The sequence below is a fragment of the Carcharodon carcharias genome, chromosome 17 (assembly GCF_017639515.1).
Source record: "Carcharodon carcharias isolate sCarCar2 chromosome 17, sCarCar2.pri, whole genome shotgun sequence".
Classification (NCBI taxonomy): domain Eukaryota; kingdom Metazoa; phylum Chordata; class Chondrichthyes; order Lamniformes; family Lamnidae; genus Carcharodon; species Carcharodon carcharias.
In genome coordinates, this window is record NC_054483.1 from 37,710,022 (window position 1) to 37,735,991 (window position 25,970).

A 25,970-nucleotide genomic window follows, 5' to 3' on the forward strand; every position below is an offset into this window, starting at 1 on the left:
CTCGCGCCTATTCCTGACCCCCTATTTTGCTCCACCTGCTCCACCCCCTCTTAACAGTATAAAATCCATCACATTTGTATTCCTCTGTAGCGCTGAAGAAGAGTCGTACGGACTCAAAACATTAACTCTGTTTCTCTCTTCACAGATGCTGCCAGAGCTGCTGAGTTTTTCCAGCATTTTCTGTTTTAATTTAAACATAACTGTTGTGTCCACTACACTTGCAGTGAAATATTGCCAGCAGACCCAGTCATAATCTCAGTACCCTGTCACCCGAGAGAGGATGTGTCTGCAAGTATCTTGGGCCTTGTTGATTTCTTCCATCACATACCTTAACATAGGACTCGATAACTGATGCTATAATCACAGCACAGAAGGAACCCATCAACAATTGTGACTGTGCCAGGTCTTTGTAGAGCTATCTAATTAATTCCACTCTCCTACTCTTTCCTCAAAACTCTGCCATGATCTCTTTCCTTTTCAAGTATTTGTCCAATTGCCCTTTGAAAGTTACAATTGAATCTGCTGCCATCGCCCTTTAGACAGTGCATTCCAGATCACAGCATCTCACTGCCTTTAAAAAATTTCTCCATGCATCCCCCTGGCTTTTTTGCCAATGACCTTAACTCTGGCCCTCCCGCCACTGCAAACAGTTTCCCCTCACCAACTGTCAAAACTCTTCATAATTTTGAACATTTCTATCAAATCTCCCTTAACCTCCTTTGCTGCAAGGAGAACAGTCCCAGATTTTATTACATTCTTGATATAATTTGTGAAGTTATCGACCCTGTGGATCCAGATTATTATTTAACAAATAAATTCAGGGCAGTTTCACCATTTAATGATATGATTTAAAGATGATCTGTGATCAGTCAGTTCACTAGTTCAGGAACAGGTACTGAGTAGCTGAGCTAATTGAGAGCCATTTTAAAACAACATTCCAGCTTTTGTTCCTCTCCTGATAGTACTGCCTCACTGTAAGGTCAGTTTCATGAGCACCAGCAGCGTCCCCGGTACCTTACACACTAATCAGTGACTAGACAATAAATTTAAGATCATCACAAAAAGAACAATGAGAGCAATTTGGAGAAATGGTTTTACGCAGAGGGTTATTAGGGCATGGGAAGTCTGACCAGCAACAGCGGTGAAGCAGAATCCAGAATACATTTTAACAACATCAATAGTTTATATAGCACCCTCAAGTAAATACAATGTCCCAAGAGCACTTTACAGGAGCATCACAACGAGCCATGCAAGAAAGTGTTCAAATAAATTATCAAAACCTCAGTCAAAGGGATAGGTTTTAAGGGTGGTGGAGGGAAGCGAGTGGGTTTCGGGACAGAACTGCAGAGTTTAGGGCTTAGGCAACTAAAGGCATAGCCACCAATGGTGGACCAATTAAAATCAGGGATACTAAGTGTGCAGGTAGCTTGGAGGGCTGTGGGGTTGGAGGAGGTCATAGAGATAAGAAGCTGTGAGGCCATGGGAGGATTCCAAACAAGGATGAAAATTTTAAAATCAAGACATTACTTGATCTGGAGCCAATCTAGGTCAGTGAGCACAGGGGAAATGGGGAACAGAAGTTGGTGCAAGGTAAGATATGAGCAGCATATCTCATATTACCTCAAGTTTACAGAGGGTAGAATGTAGGTCTGCATTGGAATATGCAATAATGCATAATAAAAATGCGTTAGAGGTAACAAAGGCATGGATGAGGGTTTCAGCAGTAGATGAGCAGACACAGCGGTGAATTCGGGCTATGTTACAGAGGTGGAAAGTAACAGTATTGGTGATGGTGCAAATATGAGGTTGGCAGCTCATCTGGGGGTCAAATGTGACATCAAGGTTGCAAACAGACTGACTTAATTTCAGCCTGTTGCCAGGAACAAGGATGGAATTTGGAGCGGGGACCAAAAATGATGGCTTCAGTCTTCCCAATGTTTATCTGGAGGAAAGTACTGGATGTCCGATAAGAAGCCTGATAATGTAGTAACAGTGGAGTAGTCAAGAGAGGTGGGTGATGAGGTTCAGCTGGATGCTGTTTGTGTACATGTGCTTTCAGATGACATTGCCAAGATCGATCCTTGGGGGACGCCAGAGGTAACAGTGCAGTAGCAGGAAGAGAAGCCATTGCAAGTGATTCTCTGGCTATGATTAGATAGATAAGAATGGAAGCAGGTGAGAGCAGTCCCACCCAGCTGGACATCAGTGGAGAGGTGTTGGAGGAGGATGGTGTGGGGTCAATCATGTCAAAGGCTGCAGCCAGGTCGAGAAGAACAAAGAGGGAACGCTTTCCTTTGTCACAGTCACACAGGATGTCATTAGAGACTCTGATAAGAGCTGTTTTGGTGCTGGGGCTGAAACCTGATTGGAGGATTCAAACAGGGAAGACCAGATTTAAAGGAGGCAACTGGAGAGTCAGCAAGAGTCCCACTTTGCCTCTTTTCAGGAAGGCTCACCAAACTAATTGCTAATTGGTCACTTAACTGGGCAGCCGTGGGTCTTCCCTGGGATTGATGACTCTGGGGCCAGAATTCCCTTTCATCAAAGCTAGCAGACACTCAGAGGCTAGCAGTGTTTCATTGCTTGGCAGTGCCAACTGAGAAGCAGTAGCTACTGCTGGTAATGCACCCTCCCAAGGCCCAGGACTGCAGAGAACCAGGCAGAGTTGAATGATGGACAGGAGGGATGCCATAGTGTTGGGGGCAAGAGGGAGGGTGGAAGGGAGTTCAGTAGCAAGGACAAGTGGGTGGCTCTCAGCAGGCCCTCCCTGACGCTGGTCACTCTTTGAACAAGGGACTCCTTCTCTGACCAGCCCACACCCCGGGAAACCCATAAACAATGCCAATAGGGTTTACTTTTCAGGTGAAGTCCCTTGCCCGTCACTGGGTGAAAACCAGCAGCGGTGGGATGAGGCCCATTAGTGGCATTAATTGCCCACTTAAGGAGCTCAGTTGCAGTGGGGAGGCTATTCAAGGGCCTCCCCTCCACAGATTTAATTGGGTTAGAGGGAGGAAGGCAGTGGGGTCCCCATCTGCCACCCTTCTGCCCGACTAAATGCCCCCCCCCCCCGACCCCCCTCCAGCTACCAAACTCATCACAGGGGAGGGCATTAAGTTCAGCCTGTAATTCCAGGAAAGACGGGAACAGTTTTGGGAGGTGACAACATGTTCAAGGCAAAAACAAAAACAGAATTACCTGGAAAAACTCAGCAGGTCTGGCAGCATCGGCGGAGAAGAAAAGAGTTGACGTTTCGAGAAGAAAAGAGTTTTTATCCACATGTTCAAGGCATTTGGACAGGAAAGTGAGGTTGGAGATAGAGTGGCTGTTCACTGAGGTCAAAGGTTTTTTGAGGAGAGGAGCGATGATGACAGGTTTAAAGGGGAGAAAGATAGAGCGGCTTACAATATCAACTCAAATTGTGACCAGAAAGGGTAGTTGGTTGGTCAGTATTTTAGTGGGAATAAGGTTGAGAGAACAGGAGGTGGATCTCGTGGACTAGATTAACTTGAAGAAGGCATGAAGGGAGTAAAAACAGAAACTTGAGAAAGATACAAGTTCAGGGCTAGGGCAGGGAGGAAGTTTTGTCCGGTGAGCTGGTGGAAAGGAGGAATGTGTATCCGAAAAAGAAAAAATGAACAGGATGTGAGCAAAGGCCAGGAGAATGGGACAAAGTGGTAAGTTGTATCCAGACAAGAGCACTGGCTCAGCACTGTACCATAGAAAAGTTATGGTGCAGAAAGAAGTCATTCAGCCCATCATTTTTGCTGCAGCCAGGAAAGAGAAACTAGCCGCTCATTTTACTCCCACTTTCCAGCACCTTGTCCATAGCCTTGCAGATTACAGCTCTTCAGGTGCAGATCCAGATACCTTTTAAATGAGGCAAGGGTTTCAGCCTCAACTATCAACTTAGGCAGTGAATTCCAGATGCCCAGCACCCTCTGGGTGAAAAAGTTTTCCTCGTGTCCCCACTAATCCTTCTACCAATCACCTTAAATCTACGCCCCCTGGTAACTGACCCCTCAGGTAGGGGAAACAAGTATTTCCTGTCTACCCTATCTAGGTCCCTCATAATTTTGTACACCTCAATTAGGTCACCCCTTAGCCTCCTCTGTTCTATGGAAAACAGCCCTAGTCTATCCAATCTCTCCTCATAGCTGCAATTTTGAAGCCCTGGCAATATTCTTGTGAACCTCCTCAAAATTCCAGCTATGGCCTAACCAGCATTTTATACTGTTCCATCATTACATCCCTGCCTTTGTATGCTATATCTCGTCCAATAAAGGAAAGATTCCATATGCTTTCTTGACCACCTTGTCCACCTGTCCTGCCACCTTCCTGTGGACATGCACTGTAAGGTGTCTCACTTCCTCAATGCCTCTCAATAACTTCCCGTTTATTGAATATTCCTTTGCTTTGTTTGCCTGCCCCATATGCCTTACCTCACACTTTTCCAGACTGAATTCCATTTGCCACTTCTCTTCCCACTCAACCAAACCATTGATATTATTCTGGAGTCGACAGCTATCCTCTTCACTAACAACTACATGGCTAATTTTTGTGTCATCATAAAATTTCCCAACCGTGCCTCCCACATTTAAGTCTAACCAGCCTTATTTCTTTCTTTCAGGGAGAGTGAGTGTGATCCACCGCAACCCGCTCAACATCCAGGATATGTGGCTAGAGTGAACTCAGTTTCCTCAAACTGTCCCAGTGCTGCTGCCCTGGCTCGTCTGATAGCAGCAGACCCATTCTGACCATCAGACATCTAGGCATGCAAACAAATTGTCAGTGAGATGGGCCTGGGACCCTGACTGCCACCTCCTTCCCAAGCCCGTGTACCTTCCTTACCAAATTCTCTGCACTTAGTAACTCCTTATCCTCATTATTTGTCTGCTCTGCTTTACTAACTTTGCACATCTTCCCAACCAGCACCTAAAACCATCCCCGCCAATTCATTACCAAGGACTGCCTTGTCACCTCAAGAGGTTTAAATCACCGATGTTGTTCAGTTTGCTTCTAAATCCTCCCACCTTCACCCTTTCCACCCCACCCCAAAAAAGCTGCCCCCCCAATACTCTCTCCAGTGGACTCCCTAGAACCCTCTGCTTTACTACCTCCAATTCAAAACCCTCGAAAACACAGCTCTCCAATCTCGGCGTTAGTAACACTCCACTGCTGATTGGCTGCCATATGAACAGTAATGACATTTCAAAGGTATTTTATGAGCTATAAAGCTCATTGAGTCATCCTGAGGTTGCCAAAAGTGCTGTACAAATTCAAGTTCTTTATTTGCAGTAATGCTGGGAGTCCATTCAGCTCCCTAAAGCATCTTGTGACATTTACTGCATTAAAGACATTACATGAACACTTTAAAAATTTTTTTTAAATCTCTGCATTTCAAACGTTGCTGTGTTGTCTGAACCCCGGCTAAACTCTGCGAGTGAATTGCAAAATTTATTTTTAAAATTTATTTGATGTTTATTTTAATTTAAACCACAAGGCTGTTTGTGTCATGATATTTTGATGTAGCCTTTGATGTTGATGTCACTGTTTCTGCACAGGGACTGGCAGCAATACCTGCTACATGGAAGAGGCAAGAAATACAGAGACTGTGGAGGGAGACGAGGGGCTCATGTGTGTGAATATGGAGTGGGGAGCTTTTGGTGACAATGGATGCCTTGATGATATCAGGACAGAGTACGACAATGCTGTGGATGATCTGTCATTAAACCAAGGGAAACAAAAGTGAGTTGATACAATGGAGATTTTAGACACCGATCTGAATCGTTTTAACTAGAGTTGAGCAGTGGCAGCTGGAGATGCTGCACCTTTGACTTGTTTAACATTTGGGAAATTTTGTGTATGTTTAAGATCAGCAGAAGAGGCATAAGGTCAGCTCTGGGGACCAAAATTAGACCAGTGTTTCAGTCAGCTAGGAATACCAGTGAGGTTTTGTTGTTATATTGGCCCAGATCTTCCAGTCAGTGGTGATACAGGTACAATCGCCACAGACTGCAAAGGTCACTGCACTGCAACCTTTTGCATCTTCTAGCCAGGTCTTCCTGTACCGGCTACAGCAGCGATACTTCAACACAGTTTCCATGGAGAGGAATAGAAAAGGACACAACCCCTTTCTATCATATCAGTTGCTGTGTTCAGGTAAGCGGTTAAACATCTCAGATGTTTTCAGTGATTTAGGGAGGGGATCCAGTAGTAGAGTGGGTGGGGTAGTTAGGGGTGTAGTTGGGCAGTTGGTTTGGGGGATGGTGGGGTTGGGTAGTCAGGTGAGTGGGAGGTCGAGTGGATGGGGGGCTAGTCGATGTTGAGGCGCCCATCACTATTGTGCTTTATGACATGCACATGCACTATAATTGCCCGGGAAGTTTAAATTTCCATTGGACTGATTTGTGCTGCCAGGTACCTTCCTTAAATGTCTCTTACACTGATCTCAGTGTTGGGGACTTGAAGCAGAATTTTATGCTGATCGGTCAAGAGATTTGGGGATTGGGGAATTAGGCAGTGGGGTTGGGAGGCCGGGGCGGGGGGGGGGGGGGGGGGTCGTCAGTAGGGTGGGCAGTCAGGTCAAAGGATTTTCAGTCAGGTTGGGTGAGGTCTTGGGGGTGGCAATCCAGTTGGTGAGGTGTGATTGCAGGTCATTTGGGGTGAGCAGTCCGGTCAGGTAGAAGGGCAGTCGGATTGGGGTGGGCGGGCAGTCGGGTCCGGGGTGGGCGGGCAGTAGGATTGGGGTGAGTGGGCAGACAGGTAGGGGTGGGCGGGCAGTCAGGTCAGGGGTGGGTGGGCAGTCGGGTCCAGGGTGGGCGGGCAGTCGGGTCCAGGGTGGGCGGGCAGTCGGGTCCAGGGTGGGCGGGCAGTCAGGTCCGGAGTGGGCGGGCAGTCTGGTCGGGGTGCCAGGCAGTCGGGTCAGGTGGATGGGCAGTCGGGTTTGGGTGGTTGGGCAGTCGGGTCAGGGTGCATGGGCTGTTGGGTTGGGAAGGGTGGGCAGTCGGGTCCAGAGGGTCTGGGGTGCATGGTGGGCAGTCTAGGCCGGGGGCGGGATGTGAGGACAGTTCGTTCAGTGGGTGTGGGCAGTTGGGTCCAGAGGGTTGCAGGGTGCTGGACAGTCTGGTCCAGAGGGTCTCGTTGTTGGTTGGCAGCCTGGTCACGGGTGTGGACAGTGTGATCTGTGTGGGGATGGGCAGTTAGGTCAGAGGGTCTTAGGGTGGTGGGAAGTCAGATCATTGGGGTGGGGTTGGGTGGTGGGTAGAGGTACGCTGTTAGTCACTGAGTTACACCAGAGATTAAACCGTAGAACAATTCTACGTCAGGTATCCAGATAAGTAGTGTGTATCCAGCCTAAGGACAGAATTTTCAGGTTGGCGGGCGGGCGTGATTGGCGGGCCGTGGAATGGACCGCCATCGGCCCCCAATCGCAATTTCACGCTGGCTGGCCAATTAGCAGCCAGTCAGTGTGAAGTGCGCGCTGAGAAGCTCAGCCCTGCTGGAGCGGGGGTGGGGGCGGAAGGAGGGTAGACGCTGACGCCAACACGGGCGAGCGCACAATGGAAGCTCCCTGAAGGCAGAGAGCTGCCTCATGGAGCTATAAACCTGAAAATCCTCAAATAAAGTTTTGAAAAGCAGAAGAATAATGTCCAAGAATCCCAATCAGACACCTGAAAATATACATGATAAAAATGGTGTCCACCGATTTTTATTTTTATTTTTATTTTTATTTTATTTCATCATGGAAACCTCATCTTGTACTTAGATGAGGTTTTATGAAAAATGTAAAGGCCGCCTGGCCGATTCGCCTGTTTGCCAATCGTAAGGCTGGGCGGGCAACATAAAATTAAAGATAATTGCACCGTTAATTACTTTAATTGCCCCTTAATTGTCAGCAGGCACGCTTTTGACTTTTGCGCATGCCTACCCACCGACTGAATTATCATTTGGGTCGCATCTTGCGCAATTTTACGACAGATCAGGTCAGGTACACACCCGCCCGATCAGCATAAAATTCTGCCCCAAGTCCCCAACACTGAGATCAGTGTAAGAGACACTCGAGGAAGGTCCCTGGCAGCACAAATCAGTCCACTGGAAATTTAAACTTCCCAGGCAATTACAGTGCATGTGCATGTCATAAAGCACAATAATGGTGGGCGCCTCAACATTCACCACTAATGGCAACGGAAAATCTAGCTCAATATCTATACAATAATCAGGATATTGGGGAACCTTAAATGGAATGTGTTGCACAAACAATTAAAAACAATTTGTCTCTGTCACTACAGATATGAAAAAATGATCAGTGGGATGTATCTAGGTGAGATTGTGCGAAATGTGGTCATCGATTTCACCAGACGAGGATTCCTGTTCAGAGGGCAGATCTCAGAGAGATTAAAGACACGAAGCATCTTTGAAACAAAGTTTCTGTCCCAGATAGAAAGGTATATGGCGTTTTTTTAGGTGACTCATTCAGTTTGATGATGCTGATATTCGTAGCTGACACCCCATTTCTTTCCCTACTTGTGAACAGTGACCGCCTGGCTCTGCTCCAAGTCCGTGCAATCCTTCAACAACTTGGCCTGGACAGTACTTGTGACGATAGTATCATTGTTAAGGAGGTGTGTGGTGTTGTTTCCAAGAGAGCAGCTCAGCTCTGCGGTGCAGGAATGGCTGCTGTTGTTGACAAAATAAGGGAGAACCGAGGGTTGGATCACCTGGAGATTACTGTCGGTGTCGATGGAACACTCTACAAGCTTCATCCACAGTAAGTGTTTTTCCTTTGTAAAATTATTCTTATACTGATTGAGATTAGGGGTATTCAAAAAGTTGTTTGGTCATACAGAACTTGAGTATTACTGAAAAAAGAGACATGTTGTCAAAGCTTTTTATCTTGCACTCATCAGGACAGATTCACAAGAATACCAATTCTAAAGGGAACAACACTTCATACTATGGGAGAAGAGAGTGCTGATAAATTGGCAAATAGACTCCAATTGGTAGAGGTGTTGCCGTAGAGAATGCACTAGGGAACAGTTAACTGCCAAACTTTTGTTTAAATTCAAACCAAGCAGGTTGACTGGTCAAGGCATTTTCATGGGGAATAAAGCAGATAATGGCTGTCCCCCCAAACTTCTGTTTAGTTGAAAAGCTGCAATACGTTGGCATGCTCTTTCTGTTTGCAAAGGGCAGGGCCCTATGTACGAGCAAGCATAAATGAGCTACACTGCAAACCTGATAATCTTAAATTAGGTGTCATTGTAATTCTTAGCACAATCAGGATTGTTAAGCAGCTGCTGTCCAATCACAGAATTAGATCTAATGTTGGAATGCTATGGGTGGAATTTTCTGCTCCCATTGGCAGTGTGAGCGGACAATATGGCAAGAAGGCCAAAAATCGGTTTTACGCCATCGTGAAACCAGTTTGCGATCGTCCATACTACCCATCAATGGCAGGCCGCGTTTCCTGCCGCACCGTCAGGAACCTAATTTCAAAACTTGAGCATCTCATTATAAGCCCTGCTTACCACAATAATCCCCCCACGCGGGATCATCCCGGCACTTTGGATGATTGCATGCCAATATGTTTTACAATTGTACGTAAGCGATGTGCATCTGGTGAGCTGCACTTCACTCAGGACTTTGAGGTTTGTTTGCCTACCTTGCTTTGGGCAGCACTCATGGTCATCAGCACCAGGCTTCACAGGCAGCACCACATCACTTTTAGGGGGACTCACAGGCAGGTCAGAATCATAAAATTTTAATGGCACAGAAGGAGGCCATTCGACCCTTCGTGTCTACACTGGCTCTCCAAATGATTATTATGACTTAGTGCCATTGCCCTGTCTTTTCCCCATAATCCTGCACATTGTTTCTTTTCACATAATCATCTAATGCCTCTTTGAATGCCTCAATTGAACCTGCCTCCACCAGACTCCCAAGCAGTGCGTTCCAGACCCAAACCACTCGTTATGTGAAAAAGTCTTTTTTCACATCACATTTGCTTCTTTTGCAAATCATTTTAAATCTGTGCCCTCTCGTTCTTGATCCTTTTGCGAGCGGGAACAGCTTCTCTCTATCTACTCTGTCTAGCCCTCTCATGATTTTGAACGTTTCTATTAAACCTCTTCTTACTGCCTTCTCTCCAATCTATCTTATAACTGAAGTTTCTCACCCCTGGAACCATTCTTGTAAACCTCTTCTGCGCTCTCTCTAATGTGTTCACATCCTTCCTATAATGTGGTGTCCAGAACTGTACACAATAGCCCAGGATACTTTGTGATTTAGTAACTGCTCTCTACCTCTCCTGCCACCTTCAGTGATCCATGCACATATACATCCAGATCTTCTTACTCCTGCACCCCCTTCAAAATTTCACCCCTTATTTTATGTGTCTCTCCATGTTCTTCTGACCAAAATGCATCACCTCCCACATTGAACTTCATCTGTCACCTATCTGCCCACTCCACCAACTTGTCAATGACCTTTTGAAGTTCTACACTGTCCTCCTCACAGTTTACAACACTCCCAAGCTTCATATCATCCGCAAACTTTGAAATTGTCCCCTGCACACCAAGATCTAGTTCATTAATATATATCAGGAACATCAAGGGTCCCAATACTGACCTCTGGGGAACTGCACTACCAACCTTCCTCCATCCCAAAAAATATCCATTGACCAATACTCTCTGCTTCCCATTTTTCAGCCAATTTTGTATCCACATTGCTACTGTCCCTTTTATTCCATGAGCAATAACTTTTCTCACAAGTCTGTTGTGTGGCACTGTACCAAATGCCTTTTGAAAGTCCATGTACACCACATCAACAGCATTACCCTCATTGACATTTTCTGTTACCTCTTCAAAACACTCCAGCAAGTTAGTTTCCCCTTTAGAAATCCATGCTGGCTCTTCCTGATCAACCCATATTTTTCCATGTAACTACTAATTCTATCCTGAATAATTGTTTCCAGAATTTTTCCCACCGCTGAATTTAAACTGACTGGCCTGTAATTGCTGGGTTTATCCTTAAATCCTTTTTTGAATGAGGGTGTAATGTTTGCAAATCTCTAGTCCTCTGGCACCTCCCCTGAGTCTAGGGGAGACTGAAAGATTATGGTCAATGCCCCTACAATTTCTAGTCTCACTTCCTTCAATATCCTCGGATGCATCTTGTTCGGTCCCAGTGCTTTGTCATCTTTAAGTACCGACAGTCTATTCAACACTTCGTCTTCATCAACTTTGAATCCTTCTAGTGATAGAGTTTCCTTGTCTGTCACCATGGCTTGGGTAGCGTCTACCTCCTTGGTAATGACGGATGCAAAGTATTCATCTAAAACCACAGCCATGGCCCCTTCGTCCATGTGTAAATTCCCTTTTAGGTCTCTAATCGGCCCTACTCCTCCTTTTACCATCCTTTTACTATTTATATGCCTATAGAAGACTTTGGGATTCCCCTTTATGTTGGCTGTCAGTCTTTTCTCATAATCCCTCTTCGCTTCTCTAATATGCTTTTTGACCGCCCCTCTGAACCTTCTGTATTCCTGTCGGTTTTCAATTGTATTTTCTATCTGACACCTGTCATAACCATACTTTTTCTTCTTTATCTTAATTTCTATCTCCTTTTTCATCTCTATCTACCAGACAGGCTATAAGGTGAGGGTGGCTTTTCAATGGCTGCTGGGATAGGGCTTGCTAGGGGAAAGGGGGAAAAGTAGCCTCAAACAAGGAAGAGGCTGCAGGGCGAGGGCTGTACTGGGGAAGGAGCTTATCCCAGGGTGGGTGTGTGGGTGTGGGGACATATGTTGTCTGTGCAAGTGGCCTCAAGATGGTGCAAGCTGAGGAAGCCATCTCTAGAGGAGATGAGGTCAGATGGAGATGTGAGGGCATGTGTGAGAGAATGGGTGCTGATGTCCCTTGATCTGTCAGTGAATGAGAGGCTAGTGAATGTGTGATGGGCTTGTGAGTATATGAGTTTAGAGTGATGAGATGGTTGCCTTACCTTGGCGGCACAGATGAGATTATTCATCCTCTTTCTGCACTGGATGGGTTGCTGGACCTCTTGCGGCCAGAGCACGGGTGGAGGGCATCATTGGGCCTCCAAAAGGCATTCCAGTGATGGGTTACTGAACTCGTTTTAGTTTTCAGGGCCATGTCTTCACTGGAACAGTCCTGGGCTGCAAGCATTGAGAACTATGTGCGCGGCTGCAGTTTAGATATGGCACCAGAGTGAGGAAACGGTGAGGTAACAATGTGGTGGGCAATTCCGAGGCTGGCCACCGGCAATGCGACGTCTTTCCTGTGGCTGTATAATTACTGAGGCAGGAAGCAGACAACATGGCGTGAAAACCCGCCATTGCAGCCAGTGGGTAATACATCATTCTTCACACCCACTACTGCACTTTGTGCGATTCTGGGACAATTCTGCCCTAAGTTTTGAGTTTTGCAACCATGGGCTGGTTGGGTATGGTCATTTTCCCTGTTGCGAACAGCCAAAGGGACGTGCCAATTGTTGGGACATACAGCCTGTATACCTGGCTTCACACTGCACTGGAATTCATATTTTTTATTATTTATTCATGGGATGTGGGCTTCGTTCACTCGGCTGCATTTATTACCCATCTCTAACTACCCTTGAGAGGGTGGTGGTGAGCTGCCTTCTTGAACCATTGCAGTCTATGTACCCACAGTGCTATTACGAAAAGAGTTCCAGGATTTTGACCCAGCGACAGTGAAGGAATGGTGATATATTTCCAAGTCAGGAATATGAGTGACTTGGAGGGGAACTTCCAGGTGGTGGTGTTCCCATCTATCTGCTGCCCTTGTCCTTCTAGGTGGTAGTGGTCGTGGGTTTGGAAGGTGCTGTCTAAGGAGCTTTTGTCCATTTCTGCAGTGCATCTTGTAGATGGTACACACTGCTGCTACTGTGTGTTGGTGGTGGAGGGGGAAAATGTTTGTGGATGTGGTGCCAATCAACTGCTTTGTCCTGGATGGTGTCAAGTTTCTTGAGTGTTGTGGTAGCTGCGCTCATCCAGACAAGTGGAGAGTATTCCATCACACTCCTGACTTGTGCTTGTAGATGGTGGGCAGGCTTTGGAGAGTCAGGAGGTGAATTACTCGCTGCAGGATTCCTAGCCTCTGACCTGCTCTTGTAGCCACGGTATTTATATGACTCGTCCAGTTCAGTTTCTGTTCAATGGTAACCCCCAGGATGTTGGTAGTGGGGGATTCAGTGATGGTAATGCCATTGAATGTCAAGGGGCGATGGTTAGATTCTCTCTTGTTGGAGATGGTCATTGCCTGGCACTTGGGTGGTGCAAATGTTAGTTGCCACTTGTTAGCCCAAGCCTGGATATTGTCCAGGTCTTGCTCCGTTTAGACATGGACTACTTCCATGAGGAGTTGAGAATGGTGCTGAACATTGTGCAATCATCAGCGAACCTCCCCACTTCTGACCTAATGATGGAAGGAAGATCATTGATGAAGTAACTGAAGATGGCTAGGCTGAAGAAACTACCCTGAGGAACTCCTGCAGTGATGAGCTGGAATTGAGATGACTGACCTCCAACAACCACAACCATCTCCCTTTATGTTAGGTATGACTCCAATCAGTGGAGAGTTTTTCCCCTGATTCCCATTAACTCTAGCTTTGCTGGGGCTCCTTGATGCCACACTCGGTCAAATGCTGCCTTGATGTCAAGGGCAGTCATTCTCACCTCACCTCGGGATTTCAGCTATTTTATCCTTGTTTGAACCAATGCTGTAATGAGGTCAGGAGCTGAGTGACCCTGGCGGAACCGGTGAGCAGGTTATTACTAAGCAAGTGCCGCTTGATAGCACTTTTGATGACCCCTTCCAGTTACTGATGATCAAGAGTAGACTGATGGAGCAGTAATTGGCCAGGTTGGATTTGTCCTGCTTTTTGTGTACAGGACACACCTGGGCAATTTTCCACATAGCTGGATAGATGCCAGTGTTGTTGATGTACTGGAACAGCTTGGCTAGGGGTGCGGCAAGTTCTGGAGCACAAGTCTTCAGTACCATTGCCTGAGTACTGTCAGGACCCATAGCCTTTGCAGTATATACCACATTATTCATTTGTGTGATAGGCAGAACATCTTTTTGGCTTGACAGCAGCATCCAGTTAGTGGAGAATACCACTCATGTTTCCACTGCTTAGTAGCAGCATGAAACAGCTAGCTTCACCTTCCAGGGTAATCTGAGGCCGAAAAGGCACTTTTCAGGACCAAAAGTGGTGGCTTTAGACCGTGAATTTGTGCAATATACAGCAAGATATGATCTGATCAGGGAAGCCATTATCCCGCACGATAGCTTTGATACATCCTAGGTCAGCATCGAACTTGCATGGTGAGCAAATGGCTCAGGCCCTGTTTATGAGGTTGCAGATAAGGCCAATCTTATCAGGGATATTGTGCTGAAGAATAGAACACTTCTCATTTCAGACTCCAATATCGGCATTAAACATTCTAAAATCAATGAGCGCAACCAGATGCAACTCCCTCTGAGTTGCCCCATCAGTTTACCTCAGCAAAGTACCCACTAGTGAAGCAGTGTGTCATTTGTTCCATTTCACATCACAACTACCTCAGAACTGTCTGAGTATTAACAGCTGTTAGTGACAAACTAGTGGTCGTTTATACCGTGGGCCTATACTCTCCAGGAACTTGACTAAGAATGTACAGATTCATCCAATACAGGGCTTAACTTTGTTTAAGCAATTGTGCCTCAAAATTACGTTCATACTCAGAAACAAGTGAAGTGGGCAGTTAGTAGAGTCCATAACTCTGCCACGCTGTGTTAACTCAACATTATAATACACCGTAACCTCTCAAATTCAGAAATCCGAAATCCAAAAAAATTAGTTGTCCAGAATTTTTTAGGTCACATGCAACTCCACAACTGGCCACATGTGGCTGCTGCAGTAAAGTTAACATTATGGTTGTTAATGGTAAAACTCCAGACCTTTTCCAGGCAGTACATTAATGGCCTTTTTTCAAGTATAAGTGCCAAGCCAAGAGGAGGAGTGAAGATAGAAGACATTGCAGTCAAAGAGGGATGTTTCAAGGAGGTTTCTGTGACTGGGCAGAGATATGTTCCACACACATCAGCCCCTGTCTGCTTCCCACCATGCAAGCACAGTAATCAGCATTCGCTGTTAAATGTGTTGTCTAATATTAAAGAGCAAAGTGCTTTCAAAACGAGGAAAATTTAGACAGATAACTAAAACAATTGTTATTGCTGCCTTATAGGGAAGGATTTTTTGTTCAGTGGGCGGCGCAATCGGCGGGTCTGGGATCGGCCAGGGAACAGACCACCGACCATGACCGGCCCCCGACCGCAATTTCACGCTGGCTGGACAATTAATGGCCACTGCACTGCTGGGGTGGGGGCAGGAGAAGGGCAGGCGCTGGGCAAGCGCTGAATGAAAGCTCCCTGAAGACAAGAGAGTTGCCTCAGGGAGCTGAAGACTTTAAAGTAGTTAAATAAAGTTTGTAAAATAAGGGAAAAAAATGTGCAAGCATCCCAGTCAGTCACCTGAACATTTACATGATGCTGCCCATAGATTTTGTTTTATTTAATAACAGAAACTTCATCCCACTCTTGGATGAGGTTTCATGAAAAGTGCAAGTCCACTGGCTGATTAACTGTAAGGTTGAACAGACCATGAAAAATCAGAGACAGCTACAACTTTAATGACCTTAATAGACCTCTTAATTGTCAGCGGGCACGCTTCCGATTTTTGCGCATGCCCACTGACCAAAATATCACCCAAGCGCGGGATGGCATCGGGATGCTCGCCCGATGTCATTTCATGCCCGATCGGGTCGGGCGCACACCGACCTAAAAATTCTGCCCATAATGTTTTGTCACTGTTTTGAACTCAGGATATACTTACAACCAGTTCACACACTGGTTAGGCATTCCAACATTATTCTGGAATGCAGAAAATTCCAGAATCTGGAAATGCCTTGTTCCCAAGCATTCCAGGTGATAGAGGTTACAGTGTAGAAAGAACTGAAAGAGAGAGGGGCCATGACATCTCTGAGTGAACCAGTTTGTGGTGCATTGGATAGAGGAAGAAAGGGACTGTGAGCTGGCATTTGACCCCATTCCCTCATGATGAGCAGTTCTAGTGAAGTCTAGGCATGAATGTGAACATTGTATCTGAGTCTGGGTCTGATATGCAGCTAAAATTCAATTACATGAAAGCAGTATCAAAACACCTTGCTGTTATACTCCTTAAGACATATCAGGCAAGGATAATGTTTAACAAACACACGTATAGACGGGGCTTTAAAAGCAACTTGACTGTGTCTAAAAGCAGAAGCAGTTTCAAGAAACTGCTGTTGTTTTGAAGTCTCCAAGAAGCAGCTAATTATCACCTAAACGTTTTATAGCAATTGGCCTTGACTGTGGGAGAAGTTCTACTATAGCTTGTGGCTGCTCATCATGATGGGAGACCCTCTGCCACATTTCATTTTTTGGGTAGAATTCAGGGAGGCCTTCCTGCCTGAGAGGGCCTCCCAATGGGGAGGAACCTCAGGGCCTCATCTGAATTTAAGAAAAGCTAAATTTTTATTAACGAACATTAGCCAATGCTGTCAACCAAACTGCAGTTGATTTCATGGTCTTTCCAGACATTCCAGCCTTGTCTACATTAGAGCTGCTGAGACACAAGTGACAGATAATGCACCACAGTGTAGAAGGTCTACACTGGGAGTGCTCTGTAAGCAGGTGCACACTGGGAGTGCTCTGTAAGCAGGTGCACACTGTGAGTGCAGTGTAAATAGTTGCACACCGGCAGTGCCCCGTAAATAGGTGCACATGGGGAGTGCTTTGTAAATAGGTGCAAACCGTGAGTACTCTTGTGAGCAGTTGCACATGGGGAGTGCTTTATAAATAGGTGTACACTGGGAGTGCTCTGTAAGCAGGTGCACACTGTGAGTGCCCTGTAAATAGGTGCATACTGTGAGTGCCCTGTAAATTGGTGCACACTGTGAGTGACCTGCAGGTATGTGCACACTGTAAGTACCCTGTAAATATGTGCACATCAGGAGTGCCCTGTAAATAGGTGCACACTGGGAGTGCCCTGTAAATAGGTGCACACTGGAGTGCCCTGTAAATATGTGCACACCGGGAGTGCTCTCTGAGCAGTTGCACACGGGGAGTTTTGTAAATATGTGTACACTGGGAGTGCTCTGTAAATAGGTGTACACTGGGAGTGTTCTGTAATCAGGTGCACGCTGGGAGTGCTCTGTAAATAGGTACACTATGGGAGTGCTCTGTAAGTAGGTGCACACTGCGAGTGCCCTGTAAGCAAAGGCACACTCTAGGAGTATTCTGTAAGCAAGCGTACACTGGGAGTGCTCTGTAAATATGTGCACACCGGGAGTGCCCTGGAAATAGGTGCTCTCCGGGATTGCCCTGGAAATAGGTGCACACCGGGAGTACCCTGTAAACAGGTTCACACCGGGAGTGCTCTCTGAGCAGTTGCACACGGGGTGTGCTTTGTAAATATGTATACACTGGGAATGCTCTGTAAATAGGTGTACACTGGGAGTGCTCTGTAAGCAGGTGTACATTGGAAGTGGTCTGTATATTGGTGCACACTGGGAGTGTTCTCTAAGCAGGTGCACGCTGGGAGTGTTCTGTTAGCAAGTGTACACAAGGGGTACTCTGCAAGCAGACGTACACTGGGAGTGCTCTGTAAATAGGTACACACTGGGAGTGCTCTGTCTGCAGGTGCACACTGGGAATGCTCTGTAAGCATGTGCCACTGTGAACGCCCTGTAAATAGGTGCACACTGTGGGTGCCCTGTAAATAGGTGCACTCTGTGAGTGCCCTACAAATAGGTGCACACTGTGAATGCCCTGTAAATAGTTGCACACCGGGAGTGTTCTCTGAGCAGTTGCACATGGGGAGAGCTTTGTAAATAGGTGTATACTGGGAGTGCCCTGTAAATAGATGCACACCGGGAGTGCTCTCGGAGCAGTTGCACACGGGGAGTGCTTTGTAAATAGGTGTACACTGGGAGTGCTCTGTAAATATGTGTACACTAGGAATGCTCTGTAAATAGGTGTACACTGGGAGTGTTCTGTAAGCAGGCTTACACTGGGAATGCTCTGTAAGCAGACGTATACTGGGATTGCTCTGTAAGTAGGTGCACACTGTGAGTGCTCTGTAAGCAGCTGCACACTGAGAGTGTTCTGTAAGTAGCTGCACACTGGGAGTGCTCTGTAAGTAGGTGCACACTGGAGTGCTCTGTAAACAGGCGCACTCTGGGAGTATTCTGTAAGCAAGCGTACACGGGGGTACGCTGTAAGCAGGCGTACACTGAGAATGCTCTTTCAATGGGTGTATACCGGGAGTGCCCTGTAAATAGGTGCACTCTGGGAGTGCCCTGTAAATAGGTGCACTCCAGGAGTGCCCTGTAAATAGGTGCACTCCGGGAGTGCCCTGTAAATAGGTGCACACCGGGAGTGCCCTGTAAATAGGTGCACAATGAGAGTGCTCTCTGAGCAGTTGGGTAGTGCTTTGTAAATATGTGTAAACTGGGAGTGCTCGGTAAATATGTGTACACTGGGAGTGCTCTGTACATAGGTGTACATTGGGAGTGCTCTGTACATAGGTGTACACTGGGAGTGCTCTGTAAGCAGGTGTACATTGGAAGTGCTCTGTATATTGGTGCACACTGGGAGTGTTCTGTAAGCAGGTACAAGCCTGGAGTGCTCTGTAAGTAGGTACACACTTGGAGTGCTATGTAAGCAGCTACACGCTGGGAGTGCTCTGTAAGTAGGTGCACCCTGGGTGTGTTCTGTTAGCAAGTGTACACAAGGGGTACTCTGTAAGCAGACGTACACTGTGAGTGTCCTGTAAATAGGTGCACACTGGGAGTGCCCCGTAAATAGGTGCACTCCGGGAGTGCCCTGTAAATAGGTGTACACCGAGATTGCTCTCTGAGCAGTTGCACACCGTGAGTGCTCTCTGAGCAGTTGCACATGGGGAGTGCTTTGTAAATAGGTGTACACTGGGAGTGCCTTTAAGCACTTGTACATTGGAAGTGCTCTGTATATTGGTGCACACTGGGAAAGCCCTGTATATTGGTGCACACTGGATGCTTTGTACGCAGGTGCACTCTGGGAGTATTCTGTAAGCAAGTGTACACAGGGGTAATCTGTAAGCAGGCGTACACTGGGAGTGCTCTGTAAATAGGTGCAAACCGATAGTGCCCTGTAAATATGTGCACACCAGGAGTGCCCTCTAAATAGGTGCACACCAGGAGTGCCCTGTAAATAGGTGCACACCAGGAGTGCCCTGTAAATAGGTGCACACCAGGAGTGCTCTCTGAGCAGTTGCACACGAGGAGTGCTTTGTAAATAGGTGTACACTGGGAGTGCTCTGTAAATATGTGTACACTGGGAGCGCTCTGTAAATATGTGTACACTGGGAGTGCTCTGTAAGCAGGTGTACATTGGAAGTGCTCTGTATATTGGTGCACACCGGGAGTGTTCTGTAAGCAGGTGAACGCTAGGAGTGCTCTGTAAGTAGGTGCACACTTGGAGTGCACTGTAAGCTGGTGCACACTGGGAATGCTCTGTAAATAGGTACACACTGGGAGTGTGCTGTTAGCAAGTGTACACAAGGGGTACTCTGTAAGCAGACGTACACTGGGAGTGCTCTGTAAATAGGTACACACTGGGAGTGCTCTGTCTGCAGGTGCACACTGGGAATGCTCTGAAAGCAGGTGTCACTGTGAGCGCCCTGTAAATAGGTGCACCCTGCGAGTGCCCTTAAAATAGGTACAAACTGTGAGTGCCCTGCAAATAGTTGCACACTGTGAATGCCCTGTAAATAGGTGAATACCGGGAGTGCCCTGTAAATAGATGCACACCGTGAGTGCTCTCTGAGCAGTTGAACATGGGAAGTGCTTTGTAAATAGGTGTACACTGGGAGTGCTCTGGAAATATGTGGATTCTGGGAGTGCTCTGTAAATATGTGTACATTGGGAGTGCTCTTTAAGTAGGTGTACACTGGAAGTGCTCTGTATATTGGTGCACACTGGGAAAGCCCTGTATATTGGGTGTACACTGGGAGTGCCGTGTAAGCAGGTATACGCTGGGAGTGCTCTGCAAACAGGTGCACACTGGGAGAGGTCTGTAAGCATGTGCACACTGCGAGTGCTCTGTAAGCAGGCGCACTCTAGGAGTGCTTTCTAAGCAAGTGTACAATGGGAGTGGTCTGTTAAGGAGCTGCACACTGCGAGTGCCCTGTAAGCAGGCTGGCACTGGGAATTCTTTGTAAATACATACACACTAGGAGTGCTCTGTACGCAGCTGCACACTGGGAGTGATCTGTAAGTAGTTGCACACTCGAGTGCTCTGTAAGCAGGTGCACTCTGGGAGTGTTCTGTAAGCAAGTGTACACGAGGGGTACTCTGTAAGCAGGTGTACGCTGGGAGGGCTCTGTAAATAGGTACACACTGGGAGTGCTCTGTCTGCAGGTGCACACTGGGAATGCTCTGTAAGCAGGTGCACATTGTGAGTGCCCTGTAAATAGGTGCACTTTTATTGCCCTGTAAATGGGTGCACATTGTGAAAGCCCTGTAAATAGGTGCACGCCGGGAGTGCCCTGTAAATAGGTGCACTCCGGGAGTGCCCTGTAAATAGGTGCACTCCGGGAGTGCCCTGTAAATAGGTGCACTCCGGGAGTGCCCTGTAAATAGGTGCACACCGGGAGTGCCCTGTAAATAGGTGCACACCGGGAGTGCACTGTAAATAGGTGCACACCGGGAGTGCCCTGTAAATAGGTGCACACCGGGAGTGCTCTCTGAGCAGTTGCACACGGGGAGTGCTTTGTAAATAGGTGCACATTGGGAGTGCTCTGTAAATATGTGTACACTGGGAGTGCTCTGTAAGCAGGGGTACATTGGAAGTGCTCTGTATATTGGTGCAGATTGGGAGTGTTCTGTAAGCAGGTGCACGCTGGAGGTGCTCTGTAAGTAGGTGCACACTGGGAATGCTCTGTCAATAGGTACACCCTGGGAGTGCTCTATAAGCAGCTGCACACTGGGAGTGCTCTGTAAGTAGGTGCATACTCGAGTGCTCTGTAAGCAGGTGCACGCTGGGAGTGTTCTGTAAGCAAGTGTACACAAGGGTTACTCTGTAAGGAGACGTACACCGGGAGTGCCCTGTAAATAGGTGCACTCCGGGAGTGCCCTGTAAATAGGTGCACTCCGGGAGTGCCCTGTAAACAGGTGCACTCCAGGAGTGCCCTGTAAATAGGTGCACACTGGGAGTGCCCTGTAAATAGGTGCACACCGGGAGTGGTCTCTGAGCAGTTGCACACGGAGAGTGCTTTGTAAATTTGTGGATAATGGGAGTCTCTGTAAATATGTGTACACTGGGAGTGCTCTGTATTTTGGTGTACACTGGGAGTGCTGTGAAAGCACGTGTACATTGGAAGTGCTGTCTCTGCAGGTGCACACTGGGAATGCACAGTATATTGGTGCACACTGGGAGTGATCTGTAAGCTGGTGCACACTGTGAGTGCCCTGTAAGCAAGTGTACACTGGGAGTGCTCTGTAAGCAGGAGCACTCTGGGAGTGTTCTGTTAGCAAGTGTACACAAGGGGTACACTGTAAGCAGGTGCACACTGGGAATGTTCTGTAAGCAACTGTACAGAAGGGGGACTCTAAGCAGGCGTACACTGGGAGTGCTCTGTAAATAGATACACACTGGGAATGCTCTGTAAGCAGGTGCACACTCTGGGTGTCCTGTAAGTAGGTGCACATTGTGAGTGCCCTATAAATAGGTGCACTCCGGGAGTGCCCTGTAAATAGGTGCACACCGGAAGTGCCCAGTAAATAGGTGCGCACCGGAAGTGCCCTGTAAATAGGTGCGCACCGGAAGTGCCCTGTAAATAGGTGCACACCGTAAGTGCCCTGTAAATAGGTGCGCATCGGAAGTGCCCTGTAAATAGGTGCACACGGGAAGTGCTCTCTGAGCAGTTGCACACGTGGAGTGCTTTGTAAATATGTCTACACTGGGAGTGCTCTGTAAGCAGGGGTACATTGGAAGTGCTCTGTATATTGGTGCACACTGGGAGTGTTCTGTAAGCAGGTGCACACTGGGGGTACTCTGTAAGCAGGTGCACACTGGGGGTACTCTGTAAGTAGGTGCACACTGGGAGTGCTCCGTAAATAGGTACACACTGGGAGTGCTCTGTAGGCAGCTGCACGCTGGGAGTGCTCTGTAAGTAGGTGCACACCTGAGTGCTCTGTAAGCAGGTGCAATCTGGGAGTGTTCTGTTAGCAAGTGTACACAAGGGTTACTCTGTAAGCAGGTGCAATCTGGGAGTGCTCTGTAAATAGGTACACACTGGAAGTGCTCTGTCTGCAGGTGCACACTGTGAATGCCCTGTAAATAGATGCACACCGGGAGTGCTCTCTGAGCAGTTGCAAATGGGGATTGCTTTGTAAATAGGTGTACACTGGGAGTGCTCAGTAAATATGTGGATACTGGGAGTGCTCTGTAAATAGGTGTACACCGGGAGTGCTCTTGAAGCAGGTGTACATTGGAAGTGCTCTGTTTATTCATGCACACTGGGAAAGCCCTGTATTTGGTGTACACTGGGAGTGCTCTGGAAGCAGGTAAAAGCTGGGAGTGCTCTGCAAATAGGTGCACACTGGGAGTGCTGTTTTAGCATGTGCACACTACGAGTGCTCTGTAAGCAGGCACACTCTGGGAGTGCTCTCTAAGCAAGTGTACAATGGGAGTGCTCTGTTAAGCAGGTGCACACTGCGAGTGCACTGTAAGCAAGTGGGCACTGGGAATGCTTTGTAAATAGGTACACACTGGGAGTGCTCTGTAATTAGGTGCACACTCGAGTGCTCTGTAAGCAGCTGCACGCTGGGAGTGCCTTGTAAATAGGTGCACACCGGGTGTGCCCTGTAAATAGGTGCACACCGGGAGTGCCCTGTAAATAGGTGTACACCGGGTGTGCCCTGTAAATAGGTGCACACCGGGAGTGCCCTGTAAATAGGTGCACATCGGGAGTGCCCTGTAAATAGGTGCACAACAGGAGTGGTCTCTGAGCAGTTGCACATGGGGAGTGCTTTGTAAATTTGTGGATAATGGGCGTCTCTGTAAATATGTGTACAATGGGAGTGCTCTGTAAATAGGTGTACACTGGGAGTGCTCTGTAAGCAGCTGTATATTGGAAAAGCTCTGTATTTTGGTGCACACAGGGAGTGTTCAGTAAGCAGGTGCACAATGGGAGTGCTCTGTCTGCAAGTGGACACTGGGAATGCGCAGTATATTGGTGCACACTGGGAGTGCTCTGTAAGCCGGTGCACATTGTGAGTGCCCTGTAAGCAAGTGTACACTGGGAGTGCTCTGTATGTAGGTGCACACTGCGAGTGTTCTGTAAGCAGGTGCACTCTGGGGGTGTTCTGTTAGCAAGTGTACACAAGGGGTACACTGTAAGCAGGTGCATACTTGGAATGTTCTGTAAGCAAGCGTACACATGGGGTACTCTATAAGCAGGTATACACTGGGAGTGCTGCGTAAATAGGTACACACTGGGAATGCTCTGTAAGCAGGTGCACGCTGTGAGTGCCCTGTAAATAGGTGTACCTTGTGAGTGCCCTTTAAATAGGTGCACACCGGGAGTGCCCTGTAAATAGGTGCATACTGTGAGTGCCCTGTAAATAGGTGCACACTGTGAGTGCCCTGTAAATAGGTATACACTGGGAGTGCCCTGTAAGTAGGTGCACTCCGGGAGTGCCCTGTAAATAGGTGCACACCGGGAGTGCCCTCTAACTATCTGCACACCGGGAGTGGTTTCTGAGCAGTTGCACACGGGGAGTGCTTTGTAAATTTGTGGATAATGGGAGTCTCTGTAAATATGTGTACGCAGGGAGTTCTCTGTAGATAGGTGTACACTGGGAGTGCTCTGAAAGCACGTGTACATTGGGAGTGTTCCCTCTGCAGGTGCACACCGGTAATGCGCAGTATATTGGTGCACATTGGGAGTGATTTGTAAGCTGGTGCACACTGTGAGTGCCCTGTAACCAAGTGTGCACTGGGAGTGCTCTGTAAGCAGGAGCACACTGGGAATGTTCTGTTATCAAGTGTACACAAGGGGGACTCTGTAAGCAGGCGTACACTGGAAATGCTCTGTAAATAGGTACACACTGGGAATGCTCTGTAAGCAGGTGCAAACTGTGAGCGCCCTGTATATAGGTGCACACCGGGAATGCCCTGTAAATAGGTGCACTGCGGGAATGCCCTGTAAATAGGTGCACTGCGGGAATGCCCTGTAAATAGATGCACACCGGAAGTGCTCTCTGAGCAGTTGCACACAGGGAGTGCTTTGTAAATATGTGTACACTGGGAGTGCTCTGTAAGCATGGGTTGGTGGATGTGCTCTGTAAGTAGGTGCACACTGGGCGTACTCTGTAGGCAGGTGCACACTGGGAATGCTCTGTCAATAGGTACACCCTGGGAGTGCTCTATAAGCAGCTGCACACTGGGAGTGCTCTGTAAGTAGGTGCATACTCGAGTGCTCTGTAAGCAGGTGCACTCTGGGAGTGTTCTGTAATCAAGTGTACACAAGGGGTACTCTGTAAGCAGGCGTACACCGGGAGTGCTCTGTAAATAGGTTCACACTGGGAGTGCCCTGTAAATAGGTGCACTCCGGTAGTGCCCTGTAAATAGGTGCACTCTGGTAGTGCCCTGTAAATAGGTGCACACCGGGAGTGCCCCATAAATAGGTGCACACCGGGAGTGCCCTGTAAATAGGTGCACACTGGGAGTGCCCTGTAAATAGGTGCACACCGGGAGTGGTATCTGAGCAGTTGCACACGGGGAGTGCTTTGTAAATTTGTGGCTATTGGGTGTCTCTGTACATATGTGTACACTGGGAGTGCTCTGTAAAAAGGTGTACACTGGGAGTGCTCTGAAAGCACGTGAACATTGGAAGTGCTCTCTCTGCAGGTGCGCACTGGGAAGGCGCAGTATATTGGTGCACACTGGGAGTGATCTGTAAGCTGGTGCACACTGTGAGTGCCCTGTGAATAGGTGCACTCCGGGAGTGCCCTGTAAATAGGTGCACACCGGAAGTGCTCTCTGAGCAGTTGCACAAGGGGAGTGCTTTGTAAATATGTGTACACTGCGAGTGCTCTGTAAGCAGGGGTACATTGGAAGTGCGCTGTATATTAGTGCACACTGGGAGTGTCCTGTAAGCAGGTGCACACTGGGATTGCTCTGTAAATAGGTACACACTGGGAGTGCTCTGTAAGCAGCTGCACGCTGGGCGTGCTCTGTAAGTAGGTGCACACCTGAGTGCTCTGTAAGCAGGTGCACTCTTGGAGTGTTCGGTTAGCAAGTGTACACAAGGGTTACTCTGTAAGCAGGTGCACACTGGGAGTGCTCTGTAAATAAGTACACACTGGAAGTGCTCTGTCTGCAGGTGCACACTGTGAGCGCCTTGTAAATAGGTGCACACCGGGAGTGCTCTCTGAGCAGTTGCACACGAGGAGTGCTTTGTAAATAGGTGTACACTGGGAGTGCTCTGTAAATATGTGGATACTGGGAGTGCTCTTTTAGCATTTGCACACTGCGAGTGCTCTGTAAGCAGGCACACTCTGGGAGTGCTCTCTAAGCAAGTGTACAATGGGAGTGCTCTGTTAAGCAGGTGCACACTGCGAGTGCACTGTAAGCAAGTGGGCACTGGGAATGCTTTGTAAATAGGTACACACTGTGAGTGCCCTGCAGGTAGGTGCACACTCGAATGCTCTGTAAGCAGCTGCACGCTGGGAGTGTTCTGTTAGCAAGTGTACAAAAGGGGTACTCTGTAGGCAGGTGCACACCAGGAGTGCTTTGTAAATAGGTACACACTGGGAGTGCTCTGTCAGCAGGTGCACACTGGGAATGCCTTGTAAACAGGTG

At 47.7% G+C, this 25,970-nt stretch overlaps 1 protein-coding gene across 1 annotated transcript in view; it reads left to right on the forward strand.

The window, feature by feature from the left end:
• Positions 1 to 25,970, forward strand: part of hk1 (hexokinase 1) — a 276,629-nt gene that overhangs the window by 159,507 nt on the left and 91,152 nt on the right. Inside the window, exons 15-17 of the mRNA XM_041209696.1 lie at positions 5,562 to 5,745; positions 8,289 to 8,444; positions 8,534 to 8,767. Coding sequence (XP_041065630.1) covers positions 5,562 to 5,745; positions 8,289 to 8,444; positions 8,534 to 8,767 — 574 coding nt within the window. The remainder of the gene's footprint in view (positions 1 to 5,561; positions 5,746 to 8,288; positions 8,445 to 8,533; positions 8,768 to 25,970) is intronic.